Source organism: Mercenaria mercenaria, chromosome 16 (genome assembly GCF_021730395.1).
Source record: "Mercenaria mercenaria strain notata chromosome 16, MADL_Memer_1, whole genome shotgun sequence".
NCBI lineage: Eukaryota > Metazoa > Mollusca > Bivalvia > Venerida > Veneridae > Mercenaria > Mercenaria mercenaria.
Genome location: NC_069376.1, coordinates 53,110,106 through 53,132,049, shown reverse-complemented (window position 1 = coordinate 53,132,049; position 21,944 = coordinate 53,110,106). Strand labels below are relative to the sequence as shown.

Here is a 21,944-nt window from a genome sequence, read left to right as displayed (position 1 = left end):
TTATTTTAACATCAAGATCAGCTTCCCGGCCATTCTGTTCACCAGATAGAACGACTGTTAAGGAACGTTATCCCCGACTTTACGCGGACGTCGTCAAAACAGCTGAGCAGCATTGGCGTTGGTGCATCATGCAAAACGAACGTCATAATTTTTAATGGAAAAGAATAGGACAAATGAAATATTGGTATGTAGCAATAATGAGTGCCTAGATACTAAGGAGGCCACCCTGGGCACTAATAACTGCAATATTTCTTTTGTTGATTTAAACGTCACAACAACACAATTAAAGGTCATAATGATACTTGCCACGTCACTTTTTACTTGAGGTTCGACTAGTATCGCTGTTGTGTTCTATTAAAGCTACTATCAATTAAATTTCATTGCAGAAAAATGTTTTTCTGCTTGTACTGGTCAAAGAATTATGTTTTCAATATTGAAGCTTTGAAAATTGTTAGAATCGGCGTACTTTGGAAATACAACGGAACCACTAACTGTTAGCAATTATAAAAATAGCACATTTAAACTGACATATATTCCAGATGTAAACAATGCCGCAAGAAACCGAGAGACAGAAACGATAAATGGTTCTGTAGTAAAATTATCCAAAACATACAATTTAGGGTCAAATATCTTGCCGAAACCTCGGAACTACTGCTTGCGATTGTCACATTCGCCGGGAATTTTTGACGTATGAGAAAACCGACTTTCAATTTCACGTTCTGAAATAGGTTTCACTACTCCATGAAAAATAAGTGATAACAAAGTAAAAAAAGGGAATTTAAATATAACAATTTCTATTTCCATAGTCTGAAACCATAAATGAAAGATATAAATGCTTGCAATTTTGAATAAAATTAGTGTTTTTAGTTTTCATTGATGTTTAATATGACAACAAAATAGAGAGCATGGAGCTATAGTTTTTAAATATATTTTGTACAACATAAGTAATAACATCGTTTTACATTGAAAATACACTTTATATTTATTTATGTTCAAATGAACACATATGAACTGCTTACAATCCGAACAATTACTTTGTATGCAGTTTGTATCACATATGTATATTATGTCTTGTACAAAAATTGCAAAACATTTCCTTTAATTTCGATCGAAATTCTATGTTCAAGAACCCGTAGATGAAAGGATTTATCATTGAACTTACGAAATATGTCCTCAAAAAGACATGATAAAGTATTTGTTCGACTTTACTTAATTTTGTTGGTATATCAGGATTGGAATACCTTATAATGACAATCACTAGGTAAGGGAGAAAACTCACAACAAAAGCTATTGTAACCATCCGCATGATTAATGTATTCCTACGCAGACTGAACTCTTTTACTTCTGTATGTCTTAGTTCATCCGAGATAATGCGGTTTATTCTTGCCCTACTTTCTATGCTTTGGCTCCGATAAAGAACCCCGCTTACACTATCTGGAGTTACTGGAGACATTGGGGTCACTGGAGTTAAGCAGTTTGTGCTAGTTGTTGATCCAGATGATAAGCGGCCATTTTTTGTTCTATCTTTATCTCGTTTACCAATGTTTAAATATAAGAGTTTAGTGTCGGGTTTCTTCTCAGGCGAGTTGAATGACGTGTCACTTGCGCTATCATCCGACGTCGCTTGTTGAACACAAAGATTGTTGCGTGTTATATATAGTCTGTCATCACATTCCTGATTTGAAACACTACAAATGTTATCTAAGTTAAGCGAACTACTGTTTGTGTTGCAAATGTTATCTTTCATCATGTTACCTTGAGATCTTTTTTCGATATTTGTTTCTATATCTTCCTTTTTGGAACATGATTGTTCTTTATTTTCGTTTTCCAAGTCATTTAAAACGATGCTTACAGTGGTTTCATTAGTTTTTCTTGGTTGTTGCCTTGCAAGATTGTTGACGAGACTTTGGTCTAAACGGTTTATATTTTCAAGCGAAACGGCGCGCGAACTTCTGCTACCCCAGCTCACTCGATCGCGGTTATCAGCCGGACTATTTGGCACGGTGCCAGTAAATGCCGACATCATGCTAATACCAAAATATTTCAGACTGTGTCTTTTTTCATTAGATACGTCCGTGCTTGTTGACATAAATAAACTGCGTCCAATAAGTAAATAAACCATGGTCAAAATAACGAACATAATAATGTGTCCACCGAACAAGAAGAAATAAAATCCTGCGGGTAATTTGTAATGCTCGACATAGAAATTTGATATCAGACAAGTTTTGCTTTCAATTTTCATCACTTTTCCAGTCTCACTGTCTGTTTTCTCTACTTGGTATGTATAGGTTCCGTAGAATATAAGTGACGGCCATGTTGAAATGATACCTAGGAGAACGGCTATAAGACACGTCCTTTTAGCATACTTCACACCTAATTCCCTTCCAAGGAATGGTCGACAAACCATTAAATATCTGTCAATTGAAATAGCAATTAAGACAAACGATGAAGAAGCAGATGCTATGAATGTTGTGAATCGCGATATTTTACAAATTACTTCATAATCAAAATTCATAGGGTTCCACAATATGGCCGCCTCCGTCGGCATATTGATAACACACGACATAAGATCAACTCCTGCTAGGGTTAGGATAAATATTGTTGTTTTTGTTAATTTCCATTTAGCTGTGAAAATATATATCACAATTGTATTTCCTATGAATCCTACAATCATAAAGAAGATCACAAGTACGAATGGATAGATATAAATCTCCATTAGCTCACGTCTTGCTTCGTCAACGAGTGGTCCGTTGTACGCCATGATGTCATCAGTTGAATTAACATTCGACGCCATGTTTGATGTAATGTTTACTGTCGACATTTTTTCCCTGTTAGTTGTTTAATCCCATCTAAAAAAAGAAAAGGAAACAGTAACTAAACACTACCATATCAGGGTGGCACACCAACGCAACTTTTTGATACCATACACACCGAGAAAATGTCGATTCAGGTGATATTGTGCATATAGTTTCCTTAATACCTTACGGATTTTCATAAGATAAAGAACGTTGAAGACAGCAAAATACTTTCTTTCCTCAGAACAAAACGTTTAATAGTTAAATTATAAGCCGTACATATGAAACACATGTCTTCATGATGAAACTTTATAACTTTTGTTTTAGTATTTTGATGATATCTATAAAAAGACTCTTATACAAGAGAAATCTCTCGCTACTCTTTGTCTTGTGTAAAACTATGTCTTTAATGAAATATGTGGATTATTACTTTACTTTCTTATAGGTACACCTTTTATCTTTCAACAAAATTGGCAATAGATTTTCTGAACCATAATTGATACGGTTACTGAATTTAATGTTATTTCAAAGGAGCATGCAGTATCAAAATTTGGTTAGATACTAAACTATTTACGCAAAATTTAACAAGAAGCTTGTACATTGTAGTACATACCTCTGTTAAAACTTACAAAATGTGTGATTGTCATGAACATCCATTTTGTACATTTAAATTACAGAATATCAGAAAATGTGTTTTGTACTTTACACATTGATACAATGCTGTGAAATACTTGGCCACTATGCATTATATAAAATATCCTTAACCTCCATAATCAACATTATCCTCCCGTTTTCTCCTAATGTCACAGTTTGCAGTCCTCAGTACGTGTTAAATTTCTGAATGCCAGAAATAAATTAAATGTCATAATCCGTTTTAAGAGTACTGTCTTTATCACGGTAATAATTATGCAAATCCAGTTTTTCGCGTTTCGTACGAAATCATTCATTTACCAAAAAGTGTCAGACTCAAAATTTTAAAAGTTATTTTATATGTTCAACATAAGTCGCTAAGCCTCCTCAACTCTGCAATGCATATTATTCAACGAGTAGATTTATTAAGCAGAGTACTTTTTCAACTAGAGAGAAATAAATGACATTCCAATAGGTTAATGTTGAGAGACTTAGACGAGGAGTTTTGCAAAGATCATTATCTATTAGACAGGCTAAACATTAACGCATTATATCTTAATTCTTTTGAACCTGATGCTTTTATCTACAACAAGAGCTGTCGGAGGACAGCAACGCTCGACTATTTAACAGCCTTGTCGCTTGAATGAATAAGAAAGTCGAAAAAGGGCATATTTTAGTAAAAAAGTAAAATAGGGTTATGGAACCTGCATAGTGCTTATCAGCTCATGACAGTGGACAAGTGTATGAAGTTTCAATCCATTCCCATTAGTGGGTACTGATACCAGCTTACATATAAGAATTTAACCCAAAAACTCCTAAGTTGAAAAAGGGGCATAATTTTGTAAAATGCAAAGTTGAGTTATTGACCCTTTGCACTGCATGTCATATCATGACAGTGAACTAGTGTGTGAAGTTTCAATCCTTTCCCATTAGTGGATACTGAGATACCAGCTTACATACAAAAACTTAACCAAAAATTTCTATGTTGAAAAAGGGGCATAATTTTGTGAAAAGGCAAAATAGAGTTATGGAACCTGTGCAATGTAAGTCAGATTATCACAGTAAATAAGTGTGTGAAGTTTCAATCCATTCCCACAAGTGGTTACTGAGATACCAGCTTACATACAAAACCTTAACCAAAAATTTCTAAGTCAAAAAAGGGGCATAATTTTGTAAAAAAGCAAAACAGAGTTATGGAACCTGTGCAATGTAAGTCAGTTTATCACAGTGAATAAGTGTGTGAAGTTTCAATCCATTCCCACAAGTGGTTGCTGAGATACCAGCTTACATACAAAATCTTAACCAAATCGGGACGCGGACGCGGACGCCGACGCGGACGCCGACGCGGACGCGGACGCCGACGCATGGGCGAGTCCAATAGCTCTACTATTCTATGAATAGTCGAGCTAAAAATTACTCACACTTTGAAAATAAACCCTAAAAGATTTTTCTTTCAACAAGCCGCCTTTTATTGTTTTCAAGATAAATACATTTTTAAAATCTAACAGCCCATTTTTTATGGTAGAAAGAAGACAATTCAGATACCATAGTATGGTACATGCGTACATAATAATGATATTATTAGAAACTTACCAAAAAACAAGTCCTCTGTTATTATTGGTTTAAGATTAATGAATTAACGTTAATTTAAATGGTAACTAAATCTAAAATTCAAACCTAAGATACATGAATTTTCAGTGATATTTTTCGTATTTTTAAAATTGTGTATACAACCTCGTGCAAACACGCACATGCATCAAGTTCTCCTATCAGTAGTAAGAATTATATCACATATGGTACCAATTTACAGGAAAGTGTACGTAAGCACTGTAATATTTCAAATAAAACAGGAAAACAAAAACCTTTAGTGCACGATAAACTCGTCTCAATCAGTAAAATTATTTTAGGCAGCAATCAAGTCTGTACTTTTAAAACAGTACTTGAACTTGCTCTGCTTAGTAAAAATCCATTTTAACTCTTGAATGCAAAGTTATTTTAAAGAATATTCAAACAAAGAAGAAATCCGAAGACAAGTGTCATTTCTTAAAAAACGTTGTAACGTATAGAGTTATTGTCATCACTTTAAAATAATATTCAAAACATCTGTTCATAAAGTTTCCTCATCGAAAGGACACAAATGTATTTTACACAAATTGTAATTCTGTGTATTTCTTTGCGAAAAACAGTGCCTTCTTAGATGCAATTACCTAATATTCGAAACGTCCATGCCTTCATAGAAATTGTCAATTTCTTCTTCATTTCAAACGGGAACTGTGCATTTCAGTATAATTATAAAACATCCATTAAAACAGAAAAACGCTGTATTTCTTTCGGAGCTCTTTAAAAACATCCTCTTTCAAACAGAAACAAATTATTTCCATTTCACTGAGTATCGTCAATTCACACAAAATCTGTCGATTTCAGTTTAGAAAATGTCGAAAAATTCGTTAAAACACAGAAAATGCACAAGAATGTTAAAAAAGATATGTTTTGTTTTGACTAATAAAACACATATTTCCACAGTCCGGTAGAAACTGCACTACTTTCTGATTACAAATTTATGTAATCATCCTTCATAAACTTTGCATTTTCTTATGTTTAAAAAAAATCACCGATCTTATAGCGTCATTTTGAAGTGACGAATTTATCACAGCACGGTCTATTATCAATAAAAATAAAGAGTACATAATTCATGGTGTGCGATGATATCTATTTCTTACACAAATATCTAAATTGACAAGTTTTGTAATCTCATTCAAAAGATTCACTGAAAGACGGTTTAACACATTTTACGCATTTTTGAATGATCTATTTATAACTGAGCTTTAGAAAATGAATAATATCTTTTTGAGACTGTACAATCGTACAAACAATATAATAGGTTTGTAAAAAAGTATATATATATACTGTACATTTAAAGGCTGACCTAGTTAAATTAATAGTTTTAGCTACTTCCGCCGTAATCAGTACTTCGTTAAAAATGTTATTTTGTCTTCTTATTATATTCTAAAATCATATTCATTATCAAAACAGTTCAGCTGATTAACCTTTAGCCTGCTGGCGGCAAGTGATTCTGCCTTTGCGACCAGTGCAGACCAAGATCAGCCTGCACATCCGTGCAGTCTGATCATGGTCTGCACTGTTCGCTATTCAGTCAGTAAATTTTCAGTGAACACCCCTTCGAATAATAAATGGTATTGCCCAAACTGAATGATGGACCAGTCCATTTTAAAAATTTAGCAGGGTAAGGGTTAAGCTCATGTGCATGTGCAATTATTTTGCACGTGTATACTAAAATCTGCCAACTCTTTTATGATACAACTACTAAAGTAATTGAATTATCTTTCTTCACGTGCTGGAATATATTCTTGCATATTTATCCCAATATATAGTTCAATTTCGGGTGGGGGCGGAGGGGGTGGGGGCGGAGGTTCAAGCCCTACTGGGACCAAATTTCTTTTTCTTTATCTTCCATTTTTTCTAGTAAGTTTTTACTTCTTTCAAGACTTATGATTGATTTATTGTACAAAAATGGAAAAAAAAAATGATAAGCGATTTCTTGCTGTTCAAAGTGAATTTACTACTTAAACAGAAGGGGTAGAGTTACACATCTTTAAAAATTTTGAGTTACATGCGGTAAAAGTTCTCTATTTTGCTTTCACTCTTTAGATTACATATCGTCGAAGAAATTTAGGTAGGTTTTACGTCTGCCCCAAGGCTATTTTGGAATGAAGTAAGCAAAATTCAAAACAGAAACACAGGATTCGACCTTATTTCTTCAATGTTGAAGTTAGAATTCTGTATCATTAAATCCGTTTTCTTGAGGAACCCTAGATAAAATGATATTCTCATTTTTATTTTGTGTTTTATAATTGTTTACCAATAGTTTGATGATTCTATTATTAAAATTAATGGTAAAATGATTTCTCTGCAAACGTTTTGTATAGTGGCCATCACTTTGAAATTTGTCTCTACTTGAGCTAGAGGAGATACCATAAGTTATACAAAATTTAGAAAAAACGGCACGGTAAAAGTTGTTAAAAAATTGCAAAACAGTGCAAAGCACGGTCATCTTTAAGAATATACCAAGCAAATGCTATTTTGTAAACATTGCTATTACGCCTCTACTACCTTAAACCAGCGAATGACCTGACAGATTAATAAACTTTATCGAGTTTTTGCTATAGGTTTTAATTCCGATACCACAGAAAGTATTGTAAAGTATACTGTTCTATCAGTTAATATCAACAAAATAGATAAAATTAGCACGCTAATTGAGAGTGTACAGTAAGTTACATATCTGTATTTATTCAGTATATTATATTTTGACAACTACTAAAAGATATTGAAATAATGACGTATACTTAACCTGAAGTGACAATGTAACGAGTAATAAAACTGAAATTTCAATACAGTAACTTAAGAATAAGGCCATGCAAAGCTATTACTTCACTACACATCTAATTTTCGACTTTCTTAAAAAGAACTCGGATTCCAATTTTCTTTATGAATCATTTAATTTCTTATAGAAGTTCCGACAGTTTTTTTAATATCAACGAAAATAAATTTCTTAGGTCGATAGCTTAAATTACACAGTTTGATAAAACCACAAACCTATTAGAAATACTGTTTCTCACTGGAAGTAAACAAATTGTTACAATTTTAAAAACAAAGAAAAATATCAAACAGGGAATGCCACGCACCAAAAGCGCAGCCTCCTCAAAACGAGCCCCCCAGCACGCAAGACTGGTAAATAAATAAATTTAAAACTAAAGCATTAAAGTAGATGATAAATTTAAGTTTAGTTAAACCTCAATAAAACTTGGAATTCTAGGATTTGCCATGATTTTAGCGGACCTGCCTCAACATTAAAAGGTTTTGTAGATGTTTGCAAAACAAGAAAACATTATGCACAGTTTGCTATAGTATGTGCCAGAATATACAAAACCTGAAACTTCTTAGCATTCATTTACTGTATTGTCATTTGCATTATCTGTAGTAACAGTTAGAAATGATTTGACCAGCCATCGGGTGTGCAGAAATGTCTTCGACACGTGCAATAACAAGTGCGTATACCACGCACAGCTAGAACAGTTGTTTCGACAGATCATGTTTGTACTAGGAAATTTCTGTTGTAATTGTTTTATATCTAGTTTTACCACATCAAATAAACAATGAGCAAAAACCGAAGCCCAAAATTATAGTAGACAATGTTTGTTTTTTTAAGTCAAGCAGTAGTGTAACACATTTCTACTATCAGTAACAACCTCTTTTTGGAAAAATCAAAGATGCGTGATAGTTTTATCCATATCTAATACCGTTGTTTTCCCCCTGCATCAGTTGCCATTTATTTCCGTTATGTAGGAATGATATGATTTTTCTTGTCTTAGTTAACAGGCATACAGATTTTAAATATCTAACAGCCAAGTGTTTTTGTCTGCACACGTACATAAAAGTCTTAGTACTATAACAAAGCATTATGTGCAGCTACACATATAGGTATAGGTATAATACATAAGCGCAATATATAGATCTAGCTACGATATATAGGCACATTACATAACAATAGCTACAATATATAGCTTTAGGTAAATATTGTCACAATATGTAGCTACAGCTACAATATGTAGCTATAACTACCACATATAGCTATAGGTACAATATATAGTCACAATATGTAGCTTCAATATATAGCCACAATACATAGCTGTAGCTGCAATATTTAGCTGAAATGCGTTCAAAATATATTTTAAAGCACATGCTGATGATTATGACTTAACTAAAAAGGTCCACTTAAACCACACTGAGATCTGGTAATATGCATGTTGTTCCGTACTAACTAATCCAGTATCATTAGTTTTTTATGCATGTAGCCGCACTAAAGCAACATAAAGAATACAGATAGTGAAGATAATTATACTTATCTGGGTGAAACAGCTAAAATAAAACTCAGAAATTGATACAATTCTTTTAAGACTACCGTAATACTTTTCATTGTGGATTATCTTTTCATCTTAAAAGTTTTCTTGTTTCGTAAAAAGGACTGACACTTAATAACGATTAATGTTATGACTGCTATAAGCTGTGGGAGTAAGCAAATAAAATTTATATTCAGTAAGCAAATAAAATTTATATTCGACGTATAACATATTACCAAAAAGCTATATAATGCAAAACTGTGTTTGAAATAGCAGCCTTGAACAGATTTATTGCTTTCTAATTTTAGTATTCATTGTAAATTGCTTCCGTTTATCTTGCACAACATTTGAATATTCTGCTAATTTCCATGGAAAATATGTTGTATAAGTTTTCTCCGAATGGTTAACAAATACCCATGTTTGTTCAGTTATGGGTATACTAGTAATTGCATATTTAACAGGCTTAATTCCACGATGTCAAATACAAGTTACACTTAAGATATATTAAATCAATCAGTTGAATAAAACTTAACTATTTTACTATCGATTTTTGGGGGGTTTGAAGTCACACCTATACCATGCAGGTATTATGGTGACTTTTCAAACTTCTGACGATAGAGAAAGACCACATGAAATAATTAAGAGAGGTTTCAAACCAAGTGTTGTGTGAAGCAAATGATTCGAGTTCAGCGACATTAACAACTCGACCACGGAGACCGCTTCTTTTGTATCGAATACTTACAGGTGGATTTCAATATTTTTGTGTATATGCATTTATTTCAAAAGTCCTTTTAATCTTTAAGACAACCTTTGACCTAACTGCATATAAATATTCTGCGTTCCTTATAAAAATCTTGCAAAAGTCTGTGACTAAAATTTCAAAAAGAACACTCAGGTATAGCTTAAACTTATTTTTGTTTCCATGGTAAAGATGAAAACTGAATTTTAAGATATTTTAAATTAATATCAAGGACTGTATTTTCATCGGAAGGCAAAAATACAGTTTAATGTGGGTGTGCCTTTTTGGCTGTGTTATGTATCCTTACGTATTCCTTAGTCTATTAATAAGAAGTTTTTAACAACATGTGTTGTTTTATATTCTCTACTCATAACTGAAGTGCTCGAAGTGGTTTTGTCTACCTGCAAATTAACCTTCAAAGAAACACTGATTTCAAATAATTGCGCCCATTTTCTTTCTTCATACGATTTTTTTTCAAATACATATGCAGATGAAGTTAATTTACTTCAAACTATTTTGAGCATTTATAATAATCAATTTGCATGAATACAACAAACACTTCAAACGAAGTATTCAAATTTGTAAAACATTTCGTTCGTTTGAAGAATTTATATTTCGTATATCTATTGCCTTCTTTATTAGCCCGGAATTTAGAATGTTCATTCAAAACTAATGCAAATTTTTGTCTATTAAAGTATTAAAGATTAATCAAGTCTGTTTAATATGTTTTATAATAAACCGTTTCAAAGATATGCCCCAGAAAAGAAAAGACAAAACGGAACGGACAGAGGGACGGACTGGCACGTGACTCCCATTAGCCTACACATGACCACAAAAACGTCGACGCATGCGACTCTATTATAGCCCACACAGACAAGAACGCACCCGATTAATATAGCCCCCACACACATGGATGAACGCAAGTCCAGAATAACCCACATATACATAGACGCACCCGACTAAAATATACACCACATATACACGGACACGTGCGACTGCAATATAGCCTACATATTTATGGACGTGCGCGACCATGGCGACTCCAATACAACGCAAATGTAAATTGACGCACAATACTCCAATATAGCCCCCTCCCACCTACCTACCCCACAAACACACAAGGACGCACGCGACTCCTTATAAATGGACGCACGCGACTCAAATAAAGCCCACATATACATGATCTCGACATAAATGTTCATCATTTCGGGTATGTTCTATAATTAGAACTCATAACAACAGCCATAACATATTAGCAGATTATCATACACTTCATTTTCTCGATTTTTGATGATTTAGTCGTGATGGTGTAATGATGTCTACCATGATTACTAATTTAGAGTGGAATATCATCATTATGAAGTTGATTAGCAGACAGTGGCTCAGCAGTCGTCATAACGAATGAATTATATTACCACTAGTCATCTATTTCTCGTTTCATTTAATATTGTGCAAAATTAGAAGCCTGTAGTATTTTCCAGGGATGACAAAGACAGCCATGTTAATACGATATATTTTCAGACATTCTCGGAGTAATCGTATGTTAGGACATTTTAAGTTCTCAGTACCTAAATACTGGATATCTAACCTGTTGTAATTCCCGGACCATATTATAAGGTTACATAAACTTGCCGTTCATCCCTTTCGCTTTTTTAAAAAATAATGTTTATATAGCTTTTAATGGAACCTCAAGGTACCTTGATGATATATCAAATATGGACAGCCTATATTTTTCAGAAATGAAATGAAATGAAAGGTAAGTGCGATGTAGGCATGTAACACACCCCCTGTTTTCCTGTTTGTGTTTTCTCTCTCTCTCTCTCTCTCTCTCTCTCTGCACTGTGAACTGCTGTGGTTTGCGGCGTAGGGAGATTGCGTTTTTGGGGCGTTGATTTCCCTATTGAATATACATCCTTGCTTTTTTCACAACCTCAAACAACCTTATCTTTTTATCTACCCCTTGTCCACTTTTATATCTTGCATATTAATTAAAATGTACATGTTGTTGGGTTTTTAAAGCAACCCGTCTGCTGTGTTTTTCCACAACTGTTTCTTTTTGTTGCGGGTTTACTTCGTGATATACGGCTCTCTGGCTGTGTTATGGATGCTCTGTGCTTCCGGGAGGTCTATTCTGATCTTTTTTGTTTGTCTACTATATACTTTGTATGTACAATGTATCCTACCAGCTGGACGCTTCGTTATTTTTATGCGCTCAGATCTCCTTTATTTCTCACACCTCCAAATGTTAGCAAAACGATGAAGAGAAAATATGTTCAAATCAAAGTCTAAATAACTAGTTTCTCATTATAGACTATTTGCTTTATCATGATATCAAGTATCACTAGAATTCCATTGAAGGTCATGCAAGTACCTTAAACAAATCAGAGAAATTAAAAAAAAATATGGAATTTAAGTATTTACAAAGATAATGCCATGACTGATTCTAAGACTACCTTTTACTAATTTGTTTTACTATTCACTGTTTTCAGGACAGAAGTTTCATTAAAAGTATCATCCAAAGCGTTTTCTTTATTCCTTGTTTCTATATTCTGTGGTTACCTGGTTGCAGAGCGTCCGCTTTAAGTGCAGGAGATCGTGGGTTCGCTCCTTAGCCGCGCCATATCAAAGTAGTAGCTTTCTCGCTTGACGTTCAGCATGAAGGGATAGTTGTAGGACTGATCAAATCGGTGTCAGTATAAGTTGACATGGTGGGGTATCATACCATATATCTGCAGCATGATATTCCAGTGAGGCAGTACTGTAAAATTAGACACTGTGCTCACTGCTATAAGTATATACCGTCTTTTATACATTTATAACTGGAAAACATGTTGAAAAGCACGTTAAACCTGGACACGCAGACACTATTCCTGTAACGACTAAGTTTCACTATGAACAGTTAGGAAAATCAGTATAAAGTTCGATATACAAAAAATGTATATACAGTATATAAAATATTACCTATCATTGAAAACAAAATATCTCCCGAACAAACAACAAACAGCAGCTGCTATCCAATACAAAACTGGTTTCGTTATATCGTTGAATTATAGCCTGTGAAGTTCCGTAACTATTTTATGGTGTTTAAGCCCTATTATAAGGTGGTTAAACCACATTAGCACACCACTCGAGATCTCAGCTGGTTTCCCTGGCATATATGTTACATCAGGTTTCTCAAATTATATTTATTATTTTACTTCTAAAATACAAGAGGTTTAAGTGCGTTCTCAAACTTCTAGAGTGTTGCATTGGTGTTAAGTGCTGTTTAGATATTTTCTTGAATTAAACTTTTCTGATTGTAAAGAACAAGTCTGTTTTTTCTTTTTACTTTACTCATGAAACTTTTCTGGTATGAAAAGAACATGTCTGTTTTCTCTTTTTACTTTACTCACGTCTACATGGTGGATTGTCTCAAAAATAAATTTCTGATAAAGGTTGAAAGGTCGGTGCAGTATTGAAACAACTATATTATTATATATTACTAGACATTGTTAAAATGTAAGATGTTAAATAAGCATGCTTCAGCATTGTAAATATATACATGTATGAAATATGGCTAGTAGTGAATCCTTGTAGACTGTCGCTGGCCTTGATACGACAGGTTAATCCAGAGTTTGATCGCACAGGCAAAGAAAAGAGTTCATCTGGTATATGAGCCGGATGCCCCTAGTGTTAACTAGGGATGTGACTAGCATACAAAAAATACTGAAAAATTACAACATTATTTAATATCTGAATATTTACAAAAAAAAAACAACAACAACAATCGAGTAAATTAGTCCATATTTCACAAAACAAGAAAAAAGATACAAGTGGGTGAAACACCCCCTAAAACAGCGCCGAAGCTCCTTCCCACGATTCAATGACATTTAATGTAATAAGAACAACTGAATGCACATGATTCTTGATTTAAAAGTTGTTTCAAGATAAAAACAGATAAAATAGATTAAGTACGCTTCAATGATCTATAAACGATACGGACAAATGTACAAGCGAGAAGGGTAGGTTTGACGGCAAATACAAATAAAACTAGGCATGGGGGCTGTATAATATGTGATTTGTTGGTTGTATTATCTTGATCAACATATATGTTTGCAATTTTGTGTGGACGCCGTAGGGCGGAAAGTTACTGTTGCATCACAAGTTGACGTAAGGAGAACACGTAGGCTTACCCTCAAACAAATTAACAGCCAAGAGTCAACCGGCCACGACAGTTTATAAAGACATCACAAACTCTCACTTGAGTAATTACACTGCTTGCACCTTTCCAGGTAATCCGGGACAGTTTCACGTTTCGGGACAGCTTCAGAGCACAAACGCTAACGGTTTCAATGCTACTGATTACTGCACCACTGGTTCCTTTCTAGCAGGACAATATTAGCACATGAACACGCACGTTTCTCCCAGGAGTAGTACATGTACTGCTTTTGGTACCTTTCCGGCTAATACAAGACAACTTCAGAACACTGATGCTTCGGGACAGCTTCAGAACACTAACGCTTCTTCTAGTACTAATACTTAAAAAATAACAAGTTCCCAAGTGTGGTTTATCGTAGAATAACCCGTGTTTTGAGTTCTTATGCGTAAGAATATATCACGAAGGCCGTGGGCCTGAATGATATATTGTTTCACTTAAGAACGAAATACTCGGGTTATTCTACAATAAATTACACTTGGAAACTTGTTATTTCAATTCAAACACGGCATACTTGAAACAACAGTGTTAGAAAAAAATGGTACATGAACTACACTTCGTGCTACGCACCTGGATTTGGCTGTTGATTGTTCCAGTACGCAACAGGTTAGTTGTTTGTGCCATTTTGCAGCCGAACTTTGTTGTTGTTGTTGTTGTACGCGGATACTACGATTTACAAATGTCACGTGACTTTCATTCATAAAAAGAATTGCACGCAGGGGTTTGGCGGTATACGGAACAGTCAAAACAACCCGTAGCACGCGCATGGGTTATCGCAAATTAACAGTGGATTGGTTTTCTCCTCTGTATATATAGGTTATTTGCTGGTCGTGTTAGAATAGTACATATATTCCTTACTATCCACAAGGACAATATGCCTTTTCTCCATTATGGTAGTTCTACACGTTCTTATTATTTTTTTTTCTACAATGTAGAATTTGATTAAACCATGATTTTTCGAAAAATCAAGGTAAAACTAGAAAAATAAAACCGTAGGACCGTGTGCTCGACTTTTTGCTAGTCTGATTTAAAACATTTCGATCTAACTCAGTTTTCATAATGGAAGTCTACGGGAAAGTCACAATTTTGATAACATTTCCGCGTTTAGATTGTTTTTCTAAGATGAAGATTTTAATAAAACTTCTCACAATCGTAAATAAGTATATGGCCTATGATATGATGAAATAAAGTGTGTAGGTCCGTGTGCTTGTTTTTGAGATATTTACCAATGATTAAAGAGAAATCCACGCATTTCGAGCTGATTTTAAGACATTTTTTGGAAATATTTAATGTGTCATATATTGTAATATCAAATTTCAACTTTCGAAAGGTAGTAACGTTACCGTTATAATAATTTACTCATATGTTGCCATTAATGCATAAAATGATTTTCATTACCGCACGCTGAATCCAGGCTTTATTCTACTTTTTCGGATAAATTACGTTACGTTATTACTTCCAAACGTGCAGAAGTACCTTAAATGAAACAAGTTCAAGGACAATGTCGGACCTTTAAATTTACTAACAGGGAAATGAACAGTTTCACAACAATAATGTCAGATACACTGCTCTGGTCAAAACGGAGAGCATCCCTGCTCAGACCAGTACTAGTCCTAATGTTACCATCCAAAAAACTTCTCCACAATACAGACAGTTTTTCAAGACGACGGTGCTTCAAATTTACAAGTGCACGAACCCACTGGGCCATTCCACGTGGACTCTACCATTCCTGTGGTGAACCAGGATCTGTCCACCACAGTCTTTAGCCATCCCGTTTCCTCTCGCTGAAGGTATCGTTTTTAGTTCGCAATCTGTATGTTTTAATACGGCCATGCACATTCCGCATAAAATTAAGGAACAAATATGGAATAACGAATTTACAGTCAATTAGAAAGTTTATTTGATAGGTATAGTAAGAAATCTCAATCTTTAAAAAATATAGAAGGTAAGCTTTCTGTATGCAAAAGAAATTACATCCATTAATTTGTTGACAGATGCCTTCTTGATATATATTCAAGTAAAAATTATGAAAAAGCCACATCCTCCCGCTGATCTTATTCAATACGTACATACAATAAGATTACCTGCAAAACAAAATACAACTGGTTGGCTTTGTTATGACAAATTAGTCGTGCAAATGGTCCGTGCTAGACGGTGAACTTCGGCTGTTGACGATTACCACTCAAATATCTCAACCGGTTTTTAAGCAACAACCCTGCTTTCAGTTTAACAACAAAGATTTCTGTAGCAAACTTAATTGTTCATATCAGCATTTGTGTAAAGACATGTAAGGGGCAGCATACAATTATTTCATGTAGGCAAATTTCGTCTCAAATTTCAATTAACAATTTCATACCCAGAGCCGCTGTTTGTCAATTACAAGATAGATTCGCAATTCCAAGATCGTTCTTTTAGACATAGGCCGAACGCCTGTTAAGACAGATCGTCTAGAATATTGGTTAAGTGATTATGAAAATGATGAAAAAAAATCTACTTTTTGGATTCAGGAAAGGATTTTCACTCTGTCCCGCGGGAATTCATTTGTTTTATTGGGAATTAAAGTTGAAGACAATTACTGGATACAAAAGGATTTTCACTCTGTCCCGCGGAAATTCATTTGTTTTAATAATCTGAAATCAGTCATTCTTTATCCTTATATATTAAGAGCAAAAATATACAAAGTAGTAAACTCAAAACGTATCCTGGGTCCATTTAAATTTTTACCATTTTCGAGCTTAAGAATAAACCCAGTCGGCCTTGCTCCAAAAATACGGAGTTTGGCGTCCTGTAACAAATTTGTCTCATCCAGTTGGTGCCAATGTAAATGATTTTATTGATCCAAGTTATTGTTCGGTTCATATTCAAAATTTGATAATAGCATTGATATGATTCAAGAGTTGAGAACTGGAACATTATATGGTAGTTTTGAATTTATACCCCATTTAACCAGCTGATTTCGATTTATTGGGAATTAAAGTTGAAGACGATTACTGGATACAAAAAATGTTGCCACAAGGAGCATCAACAAGTTGTTCTATTTTTGAAAAACCTTTCAACAGCATTACAATGGATTCTGTCAAATTATTCAAAGTCAAAATTTCTTAATCATTTTAGATGATTTTATTTTTCATGGAAAAAAAGGAAATTCTTGAATGTCAAAATCTAATGGATAATTATAGGTACATTTGTCATGAAAAGGGTATTCCGCTTAGTGAGCATGAAACCGAAAGGCCTGCCACGATACTCACATAATTAGGTATTGAACTAGATTCAGTGAATTTAAAATTCCCCAGGAAGTAAGCAGAAGTAAGTTAGGAAGAAATAATTTCTTAAAGAAGTACGATTGAAGACATTTCAATCGTTGGTAGGTATTTTAATTTTTTTCACTAAGACAATACCATCAGGTCGAACATTCCGTTTTGAATTATATATTGCTATGTCACAAGCTAAAAACCCTCATCATTTTATCGGATTTAAAAGTAAAATTCGAGAAAATTTGAGTTAGAAAGTTTAGATCACTACAATGGCGTGTCAGTATTTAGTAATTTAGGCTGGATTATAGACTTAGGATGCGGAACTTATCTACTACCATTCTATTTAAGGGCTGAAAAATTGAAAGGCCCAAAATATTCAAATTCCATTGAATCAAAAGGCGATTTGTGATGCATTAAGCTGTTTACAGGTCTCTCGTTTGTTAACGTTATTACCACATTACACTTCACATGATCCTTTATTAATTCCTTAGGATTTCATCAATCTCTGCAGCACAATGTTTTCCAGCTGATAGAAGAATCTTTGTCCGAAGCCATCAGACGGGATTAAATTCATTTGATAGATTTTGGCGATTAAATTTCAACACAGCTATGTGGCCACCTTCATTGCAACAAAGTATGGAAAGTGTATCATTTATTTCAATGCAGCTGTATGCAAACATAACTGTAAGCAGTCACATATCAGCTTTATTAACAGAATCAACCATTTTAATGACGAAACGCGTTTTTTCATTGTTCGAAAAATGTTTGTAGGTCTAAAAAGACCTATTGACCCTACTCTGCTCCATAGAATTATAGACTGTCTGGGATACGTTTGCTCATCTCAATTCTTTTAGCCTTTTATGGTCTTTGAAAAGTCCGCGAAAATTCATTTTCTTTTAAAGGAGTTCGATTAACAGACACTACCTTTACATTTTTTCTACCATTTTCAAAAACGGACCAGTTTGGTCAAGGTTTTATATTTAAAGTTTCATTATATCCAGCAATTTCTGCAGATTTAAAGGCAATTCTGCAAAGACATATTTCCATGCGCCCAGATGCTAACGTTTTTGGACGAGCACCTTTGGGTCATATTCAGCTTCAATTGAAACAGTCAATTGAATCCATTCTCAGTATTGTATCATCAACAAATATAAATTAGTATGACTCATTGACGTTTTCCGCGCTACTCCGCCTTTTCAATTTTATAATTTTGTGAGATTTTGGCATATGTTTCTGGCGGAGCTTTGACAGTCTGGATGTTGGATTGGACTGTCACATTTTGGCATACTAGCACGGTTTTGTAATGCAACAACAAATGTACATCACTTTCAGTTTCAAAATTATTCATGAGTATTTTTAACAGACAAATTTCCATTGCAAATTTTAAGACATGCTTTCAATTTAAATTACGTCCGATTGTGCGGCGCTATATCGTCCGATATCCGGCGATAAAATCCTAGTGTCAGATTATCCGGCATGTTATTTTTCATTCTATCTTCCGATTATCCTGAGTTATTAGTCTCTGCCATATTGCCCCGGCTTATGCCATCTTAGGGATATAATTTCTTTCAGAGTGTGAAAGTTTTCTCCGTGTTTTAACGCCATGCTCGTTGTGGTTGTAAAGGCAGCCATGGCAGAACAATGCCACTTTATTCTTCAAACTTACTTATATGGAAATTGCAACATAATAAATCTAGTCTAACTAAATTGTGTTTGTTTATAGCCTGTCTTGACAACAACGAATTTCCTTCCACTTCAACAATGGTCTGCCAGACTTAATTTCTTTTCGGGATGAACACACATCAAAACTCGTTCTTTTTTCAGTACTTATTTATCCTTCATTTTCTCAAGGTTTTAACATTGTAATGATTTCGACATTTTGTGTGAATAGCGTATGTGTTTTCTAGACGTTGCCATGTACCTGAGTGAAACATCTTAGTCTTCAACATTTACTGTATAAGCAGATGTATCCGTCCGACAGTTGTATATAACTGAAAAACAGTTTGCAGTTTGTGTTTCAGTCATTAAACGGTATACTTACTGTGTCATTAAACACTAACACAAAATATATAAAAAAACCGATATGATGCGGACATTTCTCTAAAAATACGTTTCAAAAACAACATCATGCAATTAATATATTACTTTCATTTATATTTTCAATTGCTAAAACAGTGTTAATGCAGAAAATGTTTGCAATTACCGTCAGAAACATACCAAACTGACTTCGATACGTGTATGATATTTTTAATTTTTTATCTTTAAAATGTAAATATAGCCAGTTTATGTCCTATGGTAATATTACAAGCAGTCCTCTGAGAAAATCTCTAAAACAGATTGGCATTTGTCACTATTACATAGAATAAAAGAAAAATTACAAATTTTGAAATTTTGTGACAAATTTTTATTATCAGTATTATCAGCTAGTGGCTAGTTTCGTACGTGTAGATTTAGTTTAATCATATTTTATTGTAATTATCACACAAGACATTATGGTAAATGCACATCAAGACAATAATATAAAGATACATATGTAAATATATATACAACAGCAAACTATCATTACATCAAGACATATATAATACTACTGTACATTAAGAAATATTCAGTAACTTTGAAAATGTGCGATAATACAAAAGGGTTGGACCACAAGTTTTGCCAACATTATGTGTAGTTGAAGATACCACGCAAGTTAGAACTGACTGTAGCTACAAGGAAATGTCTAAAATAATTAGAATTAAACGGTTTGAAGTAAAATGCACAGTTGAGTGAGTGCAGTCGCACTATGCATTTACACCGAAATGAATGGAAAGAATGTGCTACATATGTTGTAGATTTAACACACAGAAAAGCAGCTGCAATTAACTACAAAAATAATTTTCGTAGTATCACTGTCGGGATTTATTGCCTGGTAATTTCCGCCTTCAGTTTTTTCGTATTTCTAAACAAACCACTCTTGCACAACATTTAAACAGTTCTACATTACATGTTTATCACGTTTCCTCACCTTTTGCATGCGTCGGCGATATGTGACCTTTCTGAGTCGATTCGCCGCAAAGTATAACTCACTTACTTATACATGTGTTACTCACATTTACGTCTATTTTAACTATTGAACCAGTTTGTATATTTTTAACTAACTGTTAATGTCGCTTAACATGGATACTTCAAAATACTATTCAAATTTTGTGATTTATATATTATATACCATTCACAGTTTTTCAGCCTTGGGCGAACTTGTTAAATGTCGTGTCTTTCATGAATTTTTTGATGGCAAGTAATTTAAAAACGTTTCATTTATATCGAATGAATCAAATAACATTCAACGTAATTAAATATATTCAAACAAGGCCAGTTGAAATGCTAAATATATCTTTATATCATTATTCAGTCAACTTTAACATTAGGTGGCCATGTCATTAATATCTTTAAATAGAGGAAGCGACAAGAAAGCTACAACTATATAAACAAGAGGGCAAAGATGACCCTAGGTCGCTCACCCGAGAAACACACCATAACAGTGTAAACATGTTTGACCTAGTGATTTCATGGAAACAAATATTCTGGCCAATTTTCATTAGGATTGGACCAAAAAATGTGGTCTCTTGAGATTAAACAAGTATTTTCTTTGATATGATCTAGTGACCTAGTTTTTGACCCCAGATGACCCATATTCAAACTTAACCTAGATTTCATCAAGGCAATTATTCTGACCAATTTTCATGAAGATCAATTGAAAAATACAGCCTCTATCGCATACACAAGGTTTTTCTTTGATTTGACCTTGTGACCTACTTTTTAACCCCAGATGACCCATATTCGAATTCGACCTAGATTTCATCAAGGCAATCATTCTGACCAAATTTAAAGAAGACCAATTGAAAAATACAGCTTCTATCGCATACACAAGGTTTTTCTTTGATTTGACCTAGTGACCTACTTTTTGACTCCAGATGATACATATTCAAACCCGGCCTAGATTTAATCAAGTTAATTATTCTGACCAATTTTCATGAAGATCATTTGAAAAATACAGCCTCTTTCGCATACACAAGGTTTTTCTTTGATTTGACCTAGTGACCTAGTTTTTGACCCCAGATAACCCATATTCAACCTCAACCTAGATTTCATCAAGGCAATTATTCTCACCAAATTTCATGAAGATCATTGAAAAGACACCAACACGCCAAGACGACAAGTGCATCTATATTTGTCGTTTTGGCGCTTTCACTTGTCGTCTTGGCGTGTTGGCGTCTTGGCGCCCCCGCCAACGCGCCAACACGCCAAGACGACAAGTGAACGCGCCAAAACGACAAATATGGATTTTGTCGTCTTGGCGCGTATAATTGTCGTCCTGGCGTGTTGGCGTCTTGGCGCCCTGCAAACGCGCTAAGACGCCAGAACGCCAGGACG

The 21,944-nt window shown here is 34.2% G+C and overlaps 1 protein-coding gene across 2 annotated transcripts; it reads right to left on the bottom strand.

Annotated features, from left to right (window-relative positions):
- Positions 1-80: 80 nt before the first annotated feature.
- LOC123541499 (dopamine D2-like receptor) lies at positions 81-6,240 on the bottom strand. Of its 2 annotated transcripts, none has more exons than XM_045327047.2 (2): positions 5,633-6,240; positions 81-2,849 (listed from the first exon to the last, which is right to left on the bottom strand). In XM_045327047.2, the coding sequence occupies exon 2, from the start codon at positions 2,819-2,821 to the stop codon at positions 1,052-1,054; it is 1,770 nt and encodes a 589-aa protein (XP_045182982.2). In that variant the 5' UTR covers positions 2,822-2,849; positions 5,633-6,240; the 3' UTR covers positions 81-1,051. The 2 variants fall into 2 exon arrangements, with proteins under 2 accessions (XP_045182982.2, XP_045182983.2); XM_045327048.2 differs by lacking the exon at positions 5,633-6,240 and adding an exon at positions 3,561-4,789.
- Between the last annotated feature and the right edge of the window lie 15,704 nt (positions 6,241-21,944).

What these genes read in the sequence shown, in the direction of transcription:
- LOC123541499 (XM_045327047.2), bottom strand. Translation starts at nt 2,821, where the DNA reads ATGTCGACAGTAAACATTACATCAAACATGGCGTCGAATGTTAATTCA.